The sequence below is a fragment of the Zootoca vivipara genome, chromosome 1 (assembly GCF_965207765.1).
Source record: "Zootoca vivipara chromosome 1, rZooViv2.hap1.1, whole genome shotgun sequence".
NCBI lineage: Eukaryota > Metazoa > Chordata > Lepidosauria > Squamata > Lacertidae > Zootoca > Zootoca vivipara.
In genome coordinates, this window is record NC_142582.1 from 94903158 (window position 1) to 94922497 (window position 19340).

At 42.4% G+C, this 19340-nt stretch overlaps 1 protein-coding gene and 1 long non-coding RNA gene across 2 annotated transcripts; one reads left to right on the forward strand and one right to left on the reverse strand.

The window, feature by feature from the left end:
- Positions 1-4005: 4005 nt before the first annotated feature.
- Positions 4006-18384, forward strand: EMC7 (ER membrane protein complex subunit 7). The gene is made up of 5 exons (XM_035110826.3): positions 4006-4345; positions 6982-7101; positions 13842-13980; positions 15545-15625; positions 17838-18384. Exons 1-5 carry the CDS (start codon positions 4095-4097, stop codon positions 17988-17990), a joined length of 744 nt encoding a protein of 247 aa, XP_034966717.3. The 5' UTR covers positions 4006-4094; the 3' UTR covers positions 17991-18384.
- LOC148687677 (uncharacterized) lies at positions 18050-19260 on the reverse strand. The gene is made up of 2 exons (XR_015950342.1): positions 19004-19260; positions 18050-18696 (listed from the first exon to the last, which is right to left on the reverse strand). It is a non-coding gene; the product is annotated as an uncharacterized LOC148687677 (long non-coding RNA).
- Between the last annotated feature and the right edge of the window lie 80 nt (positions 19261-19340).

Below are 19340 nucleotides of genomic sequence, written 5' to 3' on the forward strand. Positions count from 1 at the left end.
TCCCGTTTGCAAAAAAAGCTGCACAACTTTGAGCTGATTCTTTAAAAAATGGAGCTTTCCCCCTTTGCAAAAGAAACTTCCTCAAATATTTAATATGGGGGGGGGGCAAAGGTACCTAGGCCTCTAGGAGTTGGCTGCTATGCCTAGGACAATTCAAGAAAACAAAAAAAAAAAATTTCTTGTTTTCCTCGTCTAAAAACTAGGTGCGTCCTATGGAGCGAAAAATACGGTATGTCTAATTTTAGTGAAGATTGACCTGAATGGCATCTGTAACCTGATTTTAGACCAATGGGGAAACCAGTTACAGGTACAGTATCTGTCAATGCTTCTCCCATATAGATTTAAGATCCTCCATGGTTCCTGTGGATCCCTCTATTAATATGCAATACTTTTTGACACCAGTCCTTTGGTGAATTTTCTATTAATAACTCAAAACATGTAGAAGGTTATACTTCCCAACTTCAAACTATTTGTAAATTGATAACATGTAGTAATTGATATATGGTATGTCAAGAACAATGTCTAACAGGGATATAGGAGACACAAAAGGGGGCTTCGCCAGTAATAGCAAACAAGCAAAGTCTGTTGCTTGTTCCATTCAGAGACCACTAGAGGTGGTCATAGAGCCTTTGGCAAACTCAGAAAATGTAAGAGAGATTCTCAAGGCCTCTTATTTGCAATTTTGCAGGTGCAGTTCTCATAGCTGCCAAGTTATCCCTTTTTTTAAGGGAAATTCCATTATGCTGAATAGGCTTCCTCGCGAGAAAAGGGAAAACTTGGCAGCTATGGCAGTTCTGCAATAAAATAGGGTGTGTTTTAATATATGCAATTATTTTACTAGATATTGTGCAAGGCCCCCTTTTGGTTAACCATAGGTAGTTTTGTATACCTACATGACATAGCCGCCAGGAAAGACAAAAACACTCCATTTCAAACATTTCAAGTCAGGACAAGGGGACAAAAGTGAAGGCAGGCTGCACAACAACAGTGGCCATGGCATGGGAGTGAGAAGGGAGAGACATTGAAAGGGAGGAAGTGATGGTTCAAAGCAACAACAGAGGTTTGAGAAAGGTACTATGGAATATTTGACAACTCCACACCCTTTATTCGATCTCACATGATGCAGCTGAGGAATGGAGGAAGGAGATGTTTGAGTACAGTGAGGAAAGACTGACAGTGATAGGAAGGAAAGTGGCTATTTTAAACAACAGCAGAAGTTTAAGTGAAGGCGGAGTAACACTGAAAGGAAAATGGCAGTTTCAAACAAAAGCAGGCGTTTGAGTAAAGCTGGGATAAAAAGAAACACGGGGAAAGTGATTTTACACAATGGCAGAGGTTTGAGTAGAGCAAGCAGGGAGTGAAGTGGGGAGTGGCAGTTTAGAAAAAGGTGTGACATAGGCGTACCCACTGCGGGGCAGGGGGGCAGCTGCCCCCCAGAAGCCAGCCCGGACCTCTCCACTGCGCACGGGAGAGCCCGGTGAGTGACGACGAGCGGCTCTCTCTCCGAGGCGGAGCAGTAGCGCAACTTGCAGCCAGCCACCCGGCGCACCGAGAAGCAGCAGCAGCAGGAGGAAGAGCCTCGGAAGGCGCTCCTGGAGCGGCTTCAAGCAAAGATGGCGCCAGGGCCCGCCGAGTGGTGAAGGTAGGGGCGGTGGGCAGCGCTGCAGATCCCTGACCTTCTCGGTCCCGCACAGCTGCTCTGTCATGGCCTCCGGCGATCTGCTGTTTAGGAAGGGCTGAGAGGCAGGCCAGGCGGGCTTGTGAAGGTGGGATGTTGGAGGAGAGGGAGGGACACTTGCCCTAGTCTTGCCAGCGCTTTATTGTAAGGGGGCGCTTTGATCCAGCGACGGTTCCCGTCTTAGGATCGGGTTGCCTCTTTTCTGCCGGGGAAGGTTTCATGGACCCTCCACAGCTGGCCAGATGATGGGCGAAGCGTTTCTCGTTGCAGCACCGCTATGCTGAGCCAAGGCTGTACCTCTCGAATGCCTGCCTGCCTCGCAGTTGCCCAGAGCACGGAAGCCCTCAGCGGGGTGGGGATGGCGGTGATATGCATACTTGAACATATAGAAATGCTTGGGTAATAACATGTGCTTTTGTGGGTGTGATGCGGCCGCTGCTTTGCAGCACCTAGGTGAGACCGGAGTCAGTTTCACCTGGGCTCCGTAGCCCCACCCACGTTCCCACTTTGTGGCCCCTCCCCTCCCATGCCTTGCCCCCCCTTGTTCCCCCTAGTTTTGATCCTGGGTACGCCTCTGAGGTGTGAGGAGAGCTGGAAAGACTGTTGTGTCAACTTTTTGGTGTTAGCTCCTGTATTGTAGCTACCCATCACTCGAATTCTCTGTGTTAAAATTGGTTTGTTTTATTAAAAAAACTACCCCTCAGTGTTCCTTCCTGTCATCTTCTCCATCTGGCCACCCTAGGTAGAAATGTGACCTACTCATAGAAGAATCCAGGATTTTAGTGTATGTAATGCCATGTAGAAACAGAGGCATGAGTCTGAGGGAGGATCCCAAGGGCCACAGAAATTGATAGTATATTGCTTTAAGAAAATGCTGCATCACTTTAAGAAAAAGCTATGAAATTGTTCAGGGCCGTCTCAAGCAGGTTGGGCGCCCTGGCGCCGAGGCGCGGAGATTGCTCCGGCGCCCCCGCCCTCGCAGCGCGCAGCATGGCTTCTGCGCGGCTTTGCCGCCCCCCCCCTGCCGGCCCTCCACCGGGACTACACCTAGAGCCGGGCCTGAAATTGTTAAGAATGCTAAAGCTTTGAACCTGCTGAGAATGCAAAAGCCTTTTCCCATGGGAAAAGAAGAAGCTAACATTTTTATCGCAGAACATACGCAGGTTTACAAAGCACAATAGCTCCACGTAACAATGTTTCTGTGTGGACAGCAAAACAACCGATGCTTATACTTATTGTGCGAGCGTACTAAACTGAAATGTATCCAACAATTAGGATGAGGTAATGTGAAATACTTCTATGCATATGATTGGAAAGGGCTTTGTGTAGAAACTTATAAATAACCTCCCTAGACCGCTAGCTGGGGGTGTAATTGCAGTTCTTGGGGAAGGATCTGACTGTAACCTATTGCTTCCTAAGTAATAAAATATTGGCTGGACTCTATCTCCTCCCGGTTCCTCAGTCTTATTGACAACAGAGGGTGGTGTTTTTTTAAAGGGTTTGACCCCTTTCTACAAGTCCACCAATCTAGTTCAGATTTTATGTGAATGTATATTGGGGGCGGGGCAGTAGAAATGCTACACTGCTGCAGAATATGAACTGCGTGAAAAGCATTGGTGGGGCTGTGGTTGGTTTAGATTTTTAGCTAACTCCCCACCACCACCATTAAAAACACCCCTCACGTTACAGGTAACAGCAAAGATGAACAACGTTGTCCACTCATACCCCCTCGCAGCCCATATTCAGCCTTAAGTAGAAGTCATACCTTACACTTAGTTTGCACTGAGTAAAAGTAATTAAACCAGACCTAAATTACGAAAAGCGGGCGCTCATCTCGATGCTGTAACTTATTGCTCTTTTTATTTTAGAAAACAGCTGAAGGCAGCCCTGTTTAGTGAAGTTTTTAATGTTTGATGTTTTACTGTGTTTTTAATATTCTGTTGGGAGCCGCCTAGAGTGGCTGGGGAAACCCAGCCAGATGGGAGGGTATAAATAATAAAAATTATTATTATTATTATTATTATTATTATTAAAAATGCTGTATCGGGATGTTTTTAGCGTTTGACGAGTGGCTGCGAAAACCCAGATGATGATGATTATGATGATAGAAATAGAAATAGAAGTAATAATAGAAATAATGCTGCCCAATCATAACTGCCCTGAAAACCAGCAATGCTCTCTATGGGCAGCTCCCTGCTTTTCGCCCAGCGGCTCCTTTAAGAAACGTCCTCAGAAAAAACCCGGAAGTTGAGCTCTCGCTTCCTCGGTTCGTCACGTGGGTCACGACGCGTTCCCTCCACTTGGCGCATGCGCCGCTGGGGACGACCAGAGCGGCCCTTCCTTTCTCCCGGTCGGCTCTGTTGCCGCCTCCGCCTCCGCATCCTCCTCCTTCCCGGCAGCTCCGGCGGTTGCTGTAATGGCGGCCCGGCCCGGCGGCCTCCCGGAGACTACGATGTTGTTGCGGCGGCTGCTACTGGCAGCCTTTCTCTTCGCCGCCGGCTCGTGGGCTTCGGAGGTGGCCGGGGGCGCCGCTAGCGGGGAGGCTGGGGGCGCCAGCGAGCGGTTTAAGATCGAGGGCCGGGCGGTGGTGCCGGGGGTGAAGCCCCAGGACTGGATCTCGGGGGCCCGGGTGCTGGTGGACGGGGAGGAGCACGTCGGCTTCCTCAAGTGAGTAGCAGGAAGGCTTCCAGGAGCGGAAGGCTTTGCGGCGAGAGGGAACGGATTTGTTTGCCTTTTCTTATTCAAACCCCAACCCTCGGTCTCTCTCTCGTTTGGTCCCCACAACAACCTTGCGAGGTAGGCTAGCCTGACAGAAGGTGAGGGGCCCCCGAGGTAGTTTAGGGGATATTCCAACTCGGGCCTCCCCATTCCTAACCACTGCATCATAGTACGAAGTTGCATCACCACCGACGTGTGCCTACGGAGGCAGACCAATTTACTCGAAGAGACGGCTGTCTTCTTCTTTTGATTTCCCCCACACGTTTAAAATCTTCAGAAAAGAGTCACCTTTCTTGAGCGCGGGGCAGTCAGTCTTAGGGCATGCTTGTTGCCACTTATATGAATGCAACAAATGTTGCTCATTTCAAAGGGCAAAGAACTTTCCTCCAGGGAAACTGTTCCGAGCCTTTAAGGATACTGCTCTTTTTTCCTGAACTAAAAAAAAAGCACCGTTAACCAATCACCAAACACCCCCTCTTTATTTCTGTAGTTTCTGTTTTCCAGCTTCTTTGTTTCTGCTGTGCAGAGACACCTGCACTCTGTAATGTGGAAGCATGAATCCTGTCTGTTGCTTTCAGTAGAATGTGCATCCCCTTTATTAAACTTAGTTAGCATGTGCAGTAGTGTGCACATCTAATTGCTGGATAACATAACTATATTTTTGCTGAGATATCAGGGTCACTGTTTTTTTTGGGGGGGAGGGGGGAGTCCTTTCTAGAATGTAGTTCCACAGGTATCCCTACTACCTAATAGGTGGTGCCTATTTCAGTAATGGCCAGTCTTGCACAACTCCTTTTCCAGGTACCTTGTGGTGTTGTGACCTCATGCAAGGAGGTGTCCTGGAGCACAGAAACATATGTGCATACTTTGAGTGTTGTCAGTTCCAGCTCCTCTTTGGAGACTCGAGTGCTCTGCATCACATATGTTTAGACTGAACATCATCCAGTAATTTTTTAAAAAATGACAGACAATATGTGCAGTCAAGAGAAAGCAGTGGCGATCCTTTCTATAGCAAATATTATGTTCCTGCTCTTTATGTATAGGCAGGATATTAGAGCCTTTTTGAAAACTAAGACTATGATGTGGTAGGGCACAGTTGGAAAAGATTACTAAGTAAATTTCCATTAAATAAAAACTGATGTTTTTAATTCAGTGTTGTGTGCAGTAAGTAGAGAAGACTCTTGCATTGTAAGCAGTGCCCTGTGAGAGATGAAGCTGAAAGAACCTTGTCTCACTCTCACTTTATTTCATTTGGGGGAATGATATCTCCTCCAAACAAAAATCATGAAATTTCTGATAGCTGAAATTGCAACGGCCAGTATCTCTTTGAATGAGAAAAGAACATGTTATGATTTTTATAAAGATGGTTCAGAGTAGCATTTGAGCAGTAATGCAACTTTTCTGGGGGGGGGGGGGAAATGAAGCTATACAGCTTTTGGTGAATGCTGAAGATGCGCCTCTTTAACCTGGCTTTTGGAACTGGAGATGTTTGTTTTTACTGCCCACCCTATTCCTGTGATTGTAATTTGTTTTAACTGTTTTTATTCTTGAATTTTAAATTGTTGTAACCCACCCTGGAACCTATTGGTGAATGCAGGTCATAATTTGATGACGATTATAGTAGTATGACACCAGTTAATTGTTACACTGGGGTTGGAAAGGACTGTCTGAATAGTTCTATTGCTTTTTCAGCACTGGCCTTTCCATTCTGCCTGCCCACTGGTGGGATTTCCACATGAAGGAACCAACAGAAAGTCCTGAATCAACATTTCTGACTCGGCCCTGTGTCCTAAGTCAGCCACTACACAAAGGCATTGGGCCTGATCTGGGGCAGATTGTCCTACTTGCCACCTTGAGCAACAAGGCTGTGGATACAGTGGTGGGCCTATCACTGCAGAACTCTGGTTTGTGTGTGTTAGGCGTGTGCCCTTATGAAATGGAAATTTTCAAGTGCTTCATTTTTCTGCTGGAAATTTTCTACCCCACATCACTGCATTTGAGAAGTGGAGTTGGCTATCTGTGTTCATTCTGCAGAGTTAAGAACATACAAAAAGCCCACTGGACCAGGCCAGTGGGCCATGTAGTTCATCCTGTTCTCACAATGGCCAACCAGGTGACTATGGGAAGCCCACAAGCAGGACCAAGCAAACTGTTAATACTGAGAGCAAGATTTTTCTTGGATCCTTCTCAAGAGTTTTCTGGTTGAGAAACTGCATTCAACAAAACTTTCTTTTCCATATATATATACACATAAGATAATTTGAAAAAGGCATTCTGTACTTATGAGGATTGCCTTAGAACACTCAGTGTATCATGGCTGAGCCAAGATTTTCAATGGAAACGTCCAGCTCCCACTCTTAAGTAGTATGCAGCACCAGCTTACTGGCATTGTAAGTTAGTGAAATAGAGCATTGTGTTGTGAATTAATAGGTAGGGTGTGTAATCCCCCTCTTGATAAGATGATAGCTCTTTGGTCTAATAAAGCTTTTTTGAGTTCTGACATGTAAAACATTGATATCACATTTTAAATTATTGTAACTGTTCTGTAATGCAGTTAAATATATGATAATTTTTATTTTTTTCAGGACAGATGGAAGCTTTGTGGTTCATGATGTTCCTTCTGGATCATATGTAGTTGAAGTTATATCTCCAGCTTATAAATTTGAACCAGTGCGAGTGGACATCACTTCAAAAGGGAAAATGAGGTGAGCAGCTATATATACATACATACACACACATATATACTGAACCAAGCTGATTTGCTATGGAAAACAGGGATGGTTGGTCTGTTGGTAAGGCCTTGAACATTTTTGATGTTCTCTCAAATAAATAAATAGGCCTTAAAACTGTGAATCCTCCACAGTTGCCTTCACTATAGTTTGTTTACTGCTAGCAAACCACAATCTGAAGCCTTGGTTTGGTGGTGGTTTATGAACCTTGTTTTGTTTTAACTTTGGCTTGCTGTTATGTACAAACCCAACATCCTTCCATAACCATGGTTGTTTGAACATCACAGATATTCACCAAGCTATAAAGGCATGGGGCTAGAAAGAAATCAAGCTTTAGGGAAACAAGCCATGCTTTGTTTGATCATCTGGGGAACAAATTTGTGGTTAATATGATTTGTTAAGCAGACTATGGCTTAGTGTTGGTTGTGAACCAAGCTCCAAAATAATGTATCTGAAAGCACAACTTCTGCCAGGTGTGGTGTGATGTATCATGAAAAAATTACTTCAAAAATACATATACTATATCTGAAGGGGTTGGATCCAGGCTTGCACTTTTGTTCATGAAAAGGACCAAGATCCATTGGTGGCTTCTGCTGGAATAAGGAGGTGGTCATTTTAATAGTTTTCACTTTCTCCCTGCAGGCCCCAGCACCCCTTTCCACATTTCCAGATGGCCCCCTCCCCCCCAAAAAAACCCCTCCAGAGCACCTTCTCAGCAGCACTGTAGGAGGAAGGGGAAACTGGCTAAAATAACCTCTTACCTTTAACAGAGCTTTCTACCCACAAGTTAAAGCCATGTGGTTAAGCTAAGCTTAACTCAGTTTCTGTTTGGTGCTAATAGTTTACAGCAGGCACCCCCAAACTGCGGCCCTCCAGATGTTTTGGCCTACAGCTCCCATGATCCCTAGCTAACAGGACCAGTGGTTGGGGAAGATGGGAATTGTAGTCCAAAACATCTGGAAGGCCGAAGTTTGGGGATGCCTGGTTTACAGAATGTTTTTCAACTATGTTTTCCTCACTGAGAATATCTGCGCAGTGATTACTGTGGCTTACAAAGTTCTTTTGAGTCTATAGTCTTTGACATTTAGTGCTAGTTGTTTACATATGATCACTGTTGATTTGTTACAATTGGGAGATCTGTCAAACTTAATTTGTCTGATACTGGATTTTGCAAAATCAGTGATAATAGAGTGTGGGTGTGGGTGTGTGGGTGTGTAAAATATATATTTTTAAAATGGGCTGCTATTGTTTTTCAGTAGCACCTGTTCTAATTGCTGTCTCCAAGAAGGACATGCAGAGTAAACCATTTTCAGGCCTCTCTTGGGAAAATAAAGTTTCACCAAGTAAACAAATTTGTTGGGATATAGATGTGGGTAAATGCCAGGATCTGTCCAGGTCTTCTTAGGCCCCTATGCCTGGGCAGGACGTCTGGAACACCTTCAGCATACACCCGGGAATCATGGACTCATAACTGGGCTTTATGAGCACCAAATCAGCAGTGAACAGCAGAAGCATTTGTAGAGGTTTCAAAACATTCCTCATTTATTTCTATTAACTACTGCATATTTACAGATCTGGCTTTGTGAGTGTTACAGCCTCTCACTTAGCCATCTTGTCTACAGAAGATATTAAACTGCACACAGCACACAGCAGAGAGCAGAGTCAGGAATGAAAAACAACAAAGTAACAATTCCTAACTGTTCCCTCCCAACAGCAGATATCACCAGATTTTCAGAATGGGAGGGGTGAAAATGCTCACAACCTCCCCCTTTTCATTCTGACCATTATGAAAATCTAGCACAAAAGCAATTTCTTTACATATATACCAAGTTGTTCCTTATTAACAGCTTTAGTCAAAGCATCAGCAGGTATTTCTTTCCCTGGCATATATGAGACTTTTACAACTCCTTTCTGAATGCATTCTCTGGCACGGTGCAATTTGATTAGCAAATGTTTTGTTCTTTGCTTGCACCCTTCTGAATGGATTAGTTCTATGCAGGCTTTGTTGTCCTGATAAACTTGAACTGGACAACAAATTTTTACTCTCATATCCTCACATAGTTGCAACAACCACTCTACATTCATGAGGGAAAAATTTAAAGCGTTGAGTTCTGCTTCACATGAACTCATGCTTATTGTTGCCTGTTTCTTACAAGACCAATCAAATAGGCACTGATTGTACAAATAACACACACCTGAGGTGCTCTTGCCATCAGTTGTATCACTACCAATACTGGCATCGGCATAGATCTCAAGACCTCCAGATTTTTGGCTAGTAAGCTTCAACCTGTAATGCATAGTGCCTTTTAAATACCTAACTATGCGTTTCAGTGCCTTCCAGTCTTGCACTGTAGGTTGATTTACATATCTGCTGAGCAAATTTACGCTAACAGCAATGTCTGGTCTTGTGCACCTTGCTATAAAACTAAGTTTACCCAAAACACTTCTGAACAATGTAGTGTCAGGAAAAACATTAGCATTAGTATCATGTTGGTACCCTGTGACCATGGGGGTGTCTACAGAATTGGCATCTGTCAGATTTAATTTTTCAATCACATCATTGATCTTACGTGATTGATGCAGCAAAACATCACCTTGCTTATTTCTCTCTACTTCCAGTGAGAGATAATTGCTGACTTCCCCTAGGTCTTTCATATCAAAATGCTTTTGCAGTTTTGCAAGAGTGGTTTTGTAAATATTTGCATCCTTCCAGAAAAACAAAATATCATCCACAAAACAAATGCAGTACAATTTGTGCTGGTTAGATTCTTTAACAAAAACACAAGAATCAGCCTTTCCTTGCTGGAAACCTAAGGAAAACAGCACGTCTGTCAGCTTAGTGTGCCAGCATCGAGCGCTTTGTTTTAGACCATACAGGGATTTTTTTAATTTACACACCATTCCCTTTTTTATCTGCACTCCATCTGGCGGTGACATGTAAATACTCTCGTTGAGAATTCCGTACAAAAACGCAGTATTTACGTCATGATGAGATATGGTCATGCCCTCTTCTGCAGCAATTTTCATCAACAGCCTAACTGTCTCAAATTTGACTGTCGGTGAATATGTCTCATGATAGTCCTGATCAGGAACTTGAGAAAAACCACGTGCAACTAATCTGGCTTTATATCTGACCACTTTACCAGTCTGATCAGTCTTGGTTTTGTAAATCCACCTGCTGTCTACAAGTTTCATGCCTGGTTCTGCTGGAACCAATTCCCACGTGTCATTTTGCTTTAGGGAATTCAATTCAGCTTTCATGGCATTAAGCCAAGGTTCAGCATCTTTTTCAGGTAAATTTTGAACCTCTTTGTAGTTAGTTGGTTCAAAAACTGAGTTTGGGTTCCTAGTGGTAGCCATATCTGAAATAGCAGCTTTAGCAAATTCTTTAGAAAATCGTTTAGGTGCTTGTCCCTTGGTAGTTCTCTCAGATCTACGCAATACTCTGGGATCCTCTGGGTCTGGTTCCTCCTCCTTGGGAGAATGGTGACCTGTATCTGGCAAAGATTCTACCTCTAGATCAGTGTCAGACCCATCTGATATCTTAAGAGAGGTCTTTTCATTCTGATCATCTGTATCAGTGTCAGAATCTGTGCTACCATCAGCATCAGTTACAGGGTTTGCCTCTTTGTTAATTGGTTTCACCACCTCATCATCTGAAATGGGATGACATTGAAAAATGCCAACTTTGTCCCATTTTGGATTACAATCCATGCTTCTGGTCAGCCTAATTGTGTTTGTGTCTGTCATCAGCACACGATAGGAACCTTTTTCATAACCTAGAAAAATGCCATGTTGACCAGATTTGCTCAGTTTGTCACCTTGCAGAGTGTGCACCCAAACTTCAGAACCGAAAATTTTTAAATGTTTTACAAACGGTTTCCTTTTGAACAGCATTTCGTATGGGGTGCAATCAATGGCTGATTGATATCTGCGGTTGTAAATATAGGTGAAACACGATAGAGCTTCAGCCCAGAAGGGGTTGGGTAGGCCTGAATCATGCAACAGAGTTTTAATTCCTTGTTGCAAGGTCTGGTTTACTCTTTCACATAAACCATTCTGCCATGGAGATCTGGGCGTGGCAGTCATGTGCTCTATGCCCTGTTCTGCAGTAAAGTTTTCAAACTGTTCTGAACAAAATTCTCCACCCCTGTCAGTGAAAAGACAACGTACATGCTCATCGTGAACATTCCTGAGCCATGCACAAAATTTTTGAAACTTAGAGAAGGCTTCAGACTTCTTTTGTAACATATAGACCCAAACATATCTAGAATAGGCATCTATCAGAACCAAAAAATAACATGAGTTTCCTCTAGAGAGCGCTAGAGGTCCAACCAAGTCTGCATGCACAATCTCATAAGGTTTCTTAACCTCCCTCCCAGATTTTGTACCTTTGGGAGCTTGCTTAATTTTGTTCTCTGCACATGAGACACATTTCATATGATAAGGACACTTTTGAACTTTCATGCCCTCAACCATATTTTGCATTTTACCTACTGCCTGGAAATGCAAATGACCAAACAAACGATGATAATCATGAATACAATGGTTATGCAATTTCTCATTCTTATCTACTGATATATTACAGCACGCCTTTTCAGTTTCTTTAGTTGCTCCAGCAGCTGTACCTGTAACAAAAGGCAATACATATAAACCATCAACACACTTAGCATAAAGAATGAGTTTGTTGTCTCGAAGAATTTCACACCGAGAGTTTGCAAACACCACTTTAAATCCTTGAGCGTCTAGCTGAGAAACACTCAAGAGATTATCCTGCAAATGAGGAGCATACATAACATTTTTAACTGTTGCATTAAGGCTCTGCAAAGAAACCGTTCCCTGAGCCAAACTTTTAATAGTCGTTCCATCCGCTTGATGAATTGCTCCTCCCTGTTTCTCAAGATGAAGAAAGAGATTTTTATCATTGGCCACGTGCCTTGTGGCTCCTGAGTCGACAACAAAAACAGAACGTGTGAGTTGATTAGAACTGCGTGAAATCAAAGCCTTTGATGCAGCTGGCCCTTGGGGTTTTCGGCCTCCTCCCCCTTTGCCTTTGAAGTTGCCCTTCTTCTTTGAAGAGTTTTTACACTGATTTTTAAAATGGCCGACCTCTCCGCAAGAAAAACAGCGGCGCATTTTAAGAGCTTTTGCAACACTTTCACTTTCCCCTGTTGAAGGCTTGTAGGCATTTCCAACAGCCTTGTCCCTGCTTTCTCTAGCAGTCTGTCTGCGATCCCACTCATTCAAGAGCACGCTAGACACATAATCTTCTGTTAGACGGTCATTGGGCAAAGACGACAATTGAGCAGCTACAGCATCATAAGATTCATCCAAACTGTTTATGATAAGCATTGCAAAAACAGCTTCTGAAATATTTAAGTCTCGCTGGACAAGATCTTGTCTGAGACGTTTTAATTGGGCTAGATGGCTGGGCAAATCACCATCTTTCTGCAATTCCAGCCTACACAGCTTTTTAAAGAAAAGCACACTGGATCCTGCATTTTGTCTTAGATGCATATCTCGAAGTTTATTCCAAACAGCCCGTGCAGTCTGCTGGTTCTCCAAGTTGACCAACAACTGGTCCTGGACACTCAGAATAATTGTCCCCCTGGCTCTCATGTCTGCCTCATGCCACGCTGGCCATCCATCATCATCCTCATTAGGGGGGTCATCTTCTATAATATGGTAAAGCTTTTCCCTTTGTAAAAGTGCTTTCATTTTGACCTGCCATGTAGGATAGGTCTCTGGTGTAAGGAGAGGAAAAGATAGAGACATCTGGCCAGAATGTGCAGAAGCCATGCCTGTGTTTAGTTAACAGCAAGACACTTCCCTTCATGCACCCCAAATACTCTTGACTCTCTCAGCAACTTCTCTCCCCACTCAGCACAATTAACAGGCAAACTGGAAAAGCGTCTCTGCTGTCTTCCTGGCAGCCAGCAACATACCTTTCTGTAAATCAAACAGCAGCTTGAAAAACAGCTTCAGCTCACAGCTCAACTCCGATGTGCAGCATCAGATGGAAATGGATCAGAAACATCCAATTATCCAACCATCAATAGCCATCTGCAACCACCAGTCTGCTACCAGCAACCATCCGCCTGCTACCATATGTGGGTAAATGCCAGGATCTGTCCAGGTCTTCTTAGGCCCCTATGCCTGGGCAGGACGTCTGGAACACCTTCAGCATACACCCGGGAATCATGGACTCATAACTGGGCTTTATGAGCACCAAATCAGCAGTGAACAGCAGAAGCATTTGTAGAGGTTTCAAAACATTCCTCATTTATTTCTATTAACTACTGCATATTTACAGATCTGGCTTTGTGAGTGTTACAGCCTCTCACTTAGCCATCTTGTCTACAGAAGATATTAAACTGCACACAGCACACAGCAGAGAGCAGAGTCAGGAATGAAAAACAACAAAGTAACAATTCCTAACTGTTCCCTCCCAACAGCAGATATCACCAGATTTTCAGAATGGGAGGGGTGAAAATGCTCACAATAGATGCACATCTAATGCAGAATCTCTTATATGAGCAGGTGACCAAGCCAGCAATCCTACAAACAGTTAGGGTACTTTCTTACAGTCAAATTTTAAGCTGCTTAACTATTCACAGGATTGTCACTTCAGTTTAAATGCAGTGATAGAGAAATATCTAACCAGGATAATTTGTTGGGCTTTAATGGAGAAAGATACTTTTAAATGTCTTCTTCAGGGCAAGATTTGTGAATTACATCAAAACATCAGAAGTTGTCCGATTGCCATACCCGCTTCAGATGAAATCTTCTGGACCACCTTCTTATTTCATAAAGAGAGAGTCTTGGGGATGGACAGACTTCTTAATGAACCCCATGGTATGTATGGAAGCAGGTGCATATGAACTGCCTGTTTGCCACTGATTAGCTATTTATTGCCTATGTTTCAAAACCTATTTAAGGACCCTGTTTGTAAGATTTAAGGGTAAACATTAAACGATTATATGTTAATATGCCACTATTAGAAGATAATTTATCATTAAACGGCTTGTTTTCAAGCAGGCATCTCTTGGATGCAGGAGAGGCATCTCCAGAGGGAGGGATGGTTACATCATCTTAACAGGGATTTCTTGTACAATCAGCTGGGGGGAAATTATGAAGCATTGCAGACCGAAATTGGCATCCTCACTGCCAGTTAATTTGCTATGCATTTGCAAAAACAAAAACAAAAACCCAGCCCTATTGTATATAATGGTTTTGAAATAAACTACAAATGTGTAACTGTGTTTTGTGTAGTAGGAGTCTTAAAAGTGTTGATACCTAGCTTGCCTCAGCTAGAAATTTCAGTTGGAGCTGGGAGGCAGAGTGTGGTAGGCAGAGGAATGTGTTATAGGTTTGTTGTTGTTTTGAGGTTGAATATAAAACTGAATGGCAGTTTGGGACTTGCTGGTTGCTAAAGCAACCACGGGTACCCATTAATCCTGGCTCAATGTGTATGGTAGGACTTGTTAAATGGAATAATTGAACTAACCTAGATACAGATGCTTCAGTTATGCAGCACATTTTAAAAAACAAAACAAAAACACCACACACTGTGATGCTTGGATATAGATCCACTCTCTCCTGTATTTGTATATTGTTGAATAATAAGTTAGTGTGTTTAAGCTGCCGCTTCTCCAATTAGAACTATGCCTATTTTGACTGCTAAAACCCTGCCAGAAGAAATTGGTTTTCTGCTGCAGTAGTAATCCAAGGAATGTACTCCAGGAGAGTAGATCTTGACTGGCTCAAGACTATGGTCATTGAGCCCCAACATGGAGTGTTTTCACCATATTTTTCATTTTTGGTGAGTTTTCTTAATATTGGAATTGCTGTGCAGCCTCAGGTATATGTAGCTGCCTTTGGAGTTGTTGACCCCATCTAGTATGTCACTGAGATGTGCCACTTGTATATCACTATAAACTATGGTTAATATTTTATCCACAATCCTAGGTTTGGGTGTTAATCCGAGCCAGGGAGTCATAGTTTGTTTCCTGGTGGCCATTCACAATATAACTTTTGAGGGATTCTTCTTTTATTTTCTATGGTACAATACGACAATACAGTGGTGCCTCGCTAGACGAAATTAATTCGTTCCACGGGTCTTTTCTTATAGCGAAAAATTTGTCTAGCGAATCCCATAGGAATGCGTTGAAATTTTTTTTGCCCATAGGAACGCATTAATTGAATTCCAATGCATTCCTATGGGAAACCGCAATTCGCTAGACGAATTTTTCGTAAAACGCATTCGTCTAGCGAGGCAACCTCCGCTCAAAAAATCCTTTCGTTAAACGGAAATTTCGTTAAGCAGGGCATTCGTTAAGCGAGGCACCACTGTACTAGAATTGCTGCATAATAGAAGAAATACTAACATATTTTTTTTGAAAAAAATCTCCTGTTTAAGGTTATGATGATGATCCTTCCATTGCTGATCTTCGTATTACTTCCTAAGGTTGTCAACACAAGTGATCCTGACATGAGGCGGGTGAGTAAGCTTTGCAAGGGTTAACACTGCAAATATTGTATCTGAAGAAACCAAACCAGTCCAGATAAATATTACAGTCCAGAAAGTGTCTGTGAATGGTTTTTCTGTTACCACTAAGGTAGAATACAGCTGTGGGCCAGAAATACAAGCCTTCTACAATGCTTAATTATTCAAATCTTTATACAGAAAACATCAAATTCTAAGAGATGCTAAATCTAAATTGTGTGCAGTATAAACTTTGTATAATTTATTCAGTGTGTTATTTTCAGTCGGGGATAAGGTAGAAAGTGAAAGAACACAAAGGGAGGGCTTGAAGAGGATGGAGAGAGAGGTAATATGAGGAGACCAGGAAGCTGCAGCCTTAGTGTCATTGGACTGAATGAAACTAGTGTCTGAGAGCTGGTGTGTGTTGGACAGTCTGCTTCATCTCAACAACTTTCCATTCCAGTCCACAAAAGGGACTAAGATCTGTTTGAACCCACCCAGAGGTTCAATAATACAAGATAACTCTTAACTGCCCACTCCCCACTCATGCCTTTATTGAGAAGCAACAGAGAGTTGTACTTGGACATCTTTCATCAGTTTTAGGTTGCTTTTCTGGTTTGGTTCTAGGAGCCGTAGCAACAGCCTCAGTTTCTGCCAAACATATTTGGGTGTGAGCCAACAACATCCACTCTTTGTCCTGCTGGCAGAAGCAGCAACTGCCTAAAGATTCCTTGCTGCTGATATTAGGAATGAGCATGAGTCTGTTGGGTTATAGGTGGTGGAAAATGTTAGTCAAGCAGAGCCCATTGGGCAGAAAAATAAGTATGTCTTGGTTTTGGATGGGGAGCATGTGCTGTTTTCTACCATCATTTTGATTTCTTGGGCTGCACTGATTCCTTAATCTGCCCATTCAGTGCTATGGCCATTGCACCACTAGTTTGTCATGAAAACATAGGCCCTCATTTTGAGTTACAGAAATAATCTACCAGTCTCTTCCTATGTTGAATGAATGCCTCTGAGACTATTTCTGTTAATTTATGTTATCGTCTCCTTTTCTTGCCTATTGCAATTAAAACAAGAATTCACATCCTAGTCACGTTCTTCTGTGACAAATCCATTATGACAGAAAGTTTTAAATATGGTATTTATTAAATTATCCTAATTTATTGTCCTTTCACCATGCGTTATGCCGAATAGCGGAAGGCTAGAACAAAATGGAGATTCAAGGTGTTTACTAAATCTTCTTTATTTAGCAGTATCTACTGCTTGTCTTTGGCTGCTGCTTTTTGGGGTTCAGTTGGTATTGATTTCCTTTCCTTCTGAATGACCACTGTCTTCAGTAGTTCTTTACAGGTTTTACATTATTTTTGAGTTAATAGGTATAACATTCTAGATCATGAGAGAGATGTTTGATGCTTCCATTTTAACTCTAGCAGCACACCTATCTGAGGAAAAAAGTGGAACTTACTTCTGAGAACTTGCAAAAAATTATATTGTAAATGTTTAATAGAAGGTTAAAAGTGGAGGCAGATCAGCTGCTTGATCTGATTCATTTGCTGATGTGAATCAACATGTGAACTGCTCTCTTGGGCAAGAAATTGATTGCCTAATGGAAAAGTGTAGTTGACAGAATCATGGACCGTGTCCTCTGTGGAAGACATTGGCCAGGCTGGAATAGATGTAAAATGTTCAATTTTGGAAGGCTAGGAAAAATTAAATGACCTATCTCAAATCGGGCCCAGATCTTTTAGCAGACATATTTTTATAGAAGGCAACTGTTGGAAGGAAATAGCTTTGCAAAAAAAAATGCTTGACATACATTGACATGATAGTTCAATTTGTTTTAAACAATTTTTAAGAACTAGTGCTCCAATTTTTTGAGCAGAAGAAACTTTTTATTTGAAATTGGGAGAGATTTCAGCCAAACCGGGCTTTTAAAATTTTAAGATTGCAATCATTTACCCTGTAACACTACTTTAGACATGGTTATCTCTGTTTTTTGCTTTTAGAACTTCCTTTTCATTTATTTATATCTATATACACAGCAGTTTTCTTTTAGTTGTAGTTTAGGCTATGGCTGTATAAAGAGTCTATAGTGGGGGTATATGGGTAGAGAGCAGCTGCAAAATGGTATCACTACTGACAGAACAATTAACCAACTGGGCGTATCTTTATGATATGGAAATGGTTTTACTTAATACATTTTTCTCTTTTTGTATGCATTTAGGAAATGGAGCAATCAATGAATATGTTGAATTCTAACCATGAGCTGCCCGATGTGTCAGAGTTCATGACAAGACTTTTCTCTTCAAAATCTTCTAGCAAGTCCAGTGGTGGTAGCAGTAAAACAGGGAAAAGTGGGGCAGGGAAAAGGAGGTAGTTGTTTGTTTCTCTGGAGCCACAATTTGCACAGCTCTGTTATGTGGTATCATCTGTATGTTCTGTGGAAGAACAAAAAAGCCACTACTGTAACCTAAATCCAATGTGAAATTGGACATGATACAACTGTTGTGTGTGCTGTAGCTTTTTAACCTATTTAAATACCTTGTTCTTTAAACACATGGGGACATTGCTTCACTTCTGTATCTCTGTCAAGACCGATGAAGAGTTAACTCCTTTGTAGAGAATGACATTAAAGAATTTAAATTATGTGAAATATATTGATGATTCTTAAAACATCACTGTAAAGCATCTGATTTCAAGAAACCAAGTGTCTTTAACCCACTGTTCTTAACTTACATAGTCTATAAATGCACAATATTTTTCTTAACCTACATTACTTGTGCTTATTGAAAGAGAACCTCTTTTGATTGATTTGTGTTTATTTGAAGCATTTTTACACTGCTCAGGTGAAAAACAGTCCCATAGCTGCTTACAGAGGTCAGTAAGAAGACAGCTCCTGACTTTGGGCATAGAATCTAAAACATACAGCACTGTAAGGAAAAAGGAGAAGAAAAAAGATAAATCCAGGCAGTACTTCAAAATTACAAAGTACTTAAAATTGGAAGCAGGAATAGAAGCAATTCAAGGAGCTGAGAACTGCTTGTAATGGCAAATATAGTGGCCCTGATTCCCTTCTCTCTTTCCTTTGGTGGTTGTTGTTTAGTCGTTTAGTCGTGTCCGACTCTTCGTGACCCCATGGACCATAGCACGCCAGGCACTCCTGTCTTGCACTGCCTCCTGCAGTTTGGTCAAACTCATGTTCGTAGCTTCGAGAACACTGTCCAACCATCTCGTCCTCTGTCGTCCCCTTCTCCTAGTGCCCTCAATCTTTCCCAACATCAGGGTCTTTTCCAGGGAGTCTTCTCTTCTCATGAGGTGGCCAAAGTATTGGAGCCTCAGCTTCACGATCTGTCCTTCCAGGGAGCACTCGGGGCTGATTTCCTGAAGTACCTTTGGTACCAGTTCTTAAATTCCCATGCTAGTTTTTGTGGAGTACTTGTGGTTTTCCTTTTTGTTATGGAAGCATTTTTGAGGGGAAACTGTGTCTCACTGGGAGTGCCCTCACGTTCCTGTACAATCCCTCGCTGCTTAGAAACCACACTCTCTTGCCCTACCTTCTACCACTATAACATATTAACAAAAGCTTTGTGAATGTAAGTCTACACTGGTTTATCTAAAAATGTTTTGGATAAAAATTATTGGCCATTTCTGTGCTTGAGACACTAGTTGTTACCTTGCGCCTTCTTAGCAGAAACAACAGAAGAACCTAATGCTGTAGGAAGTATGT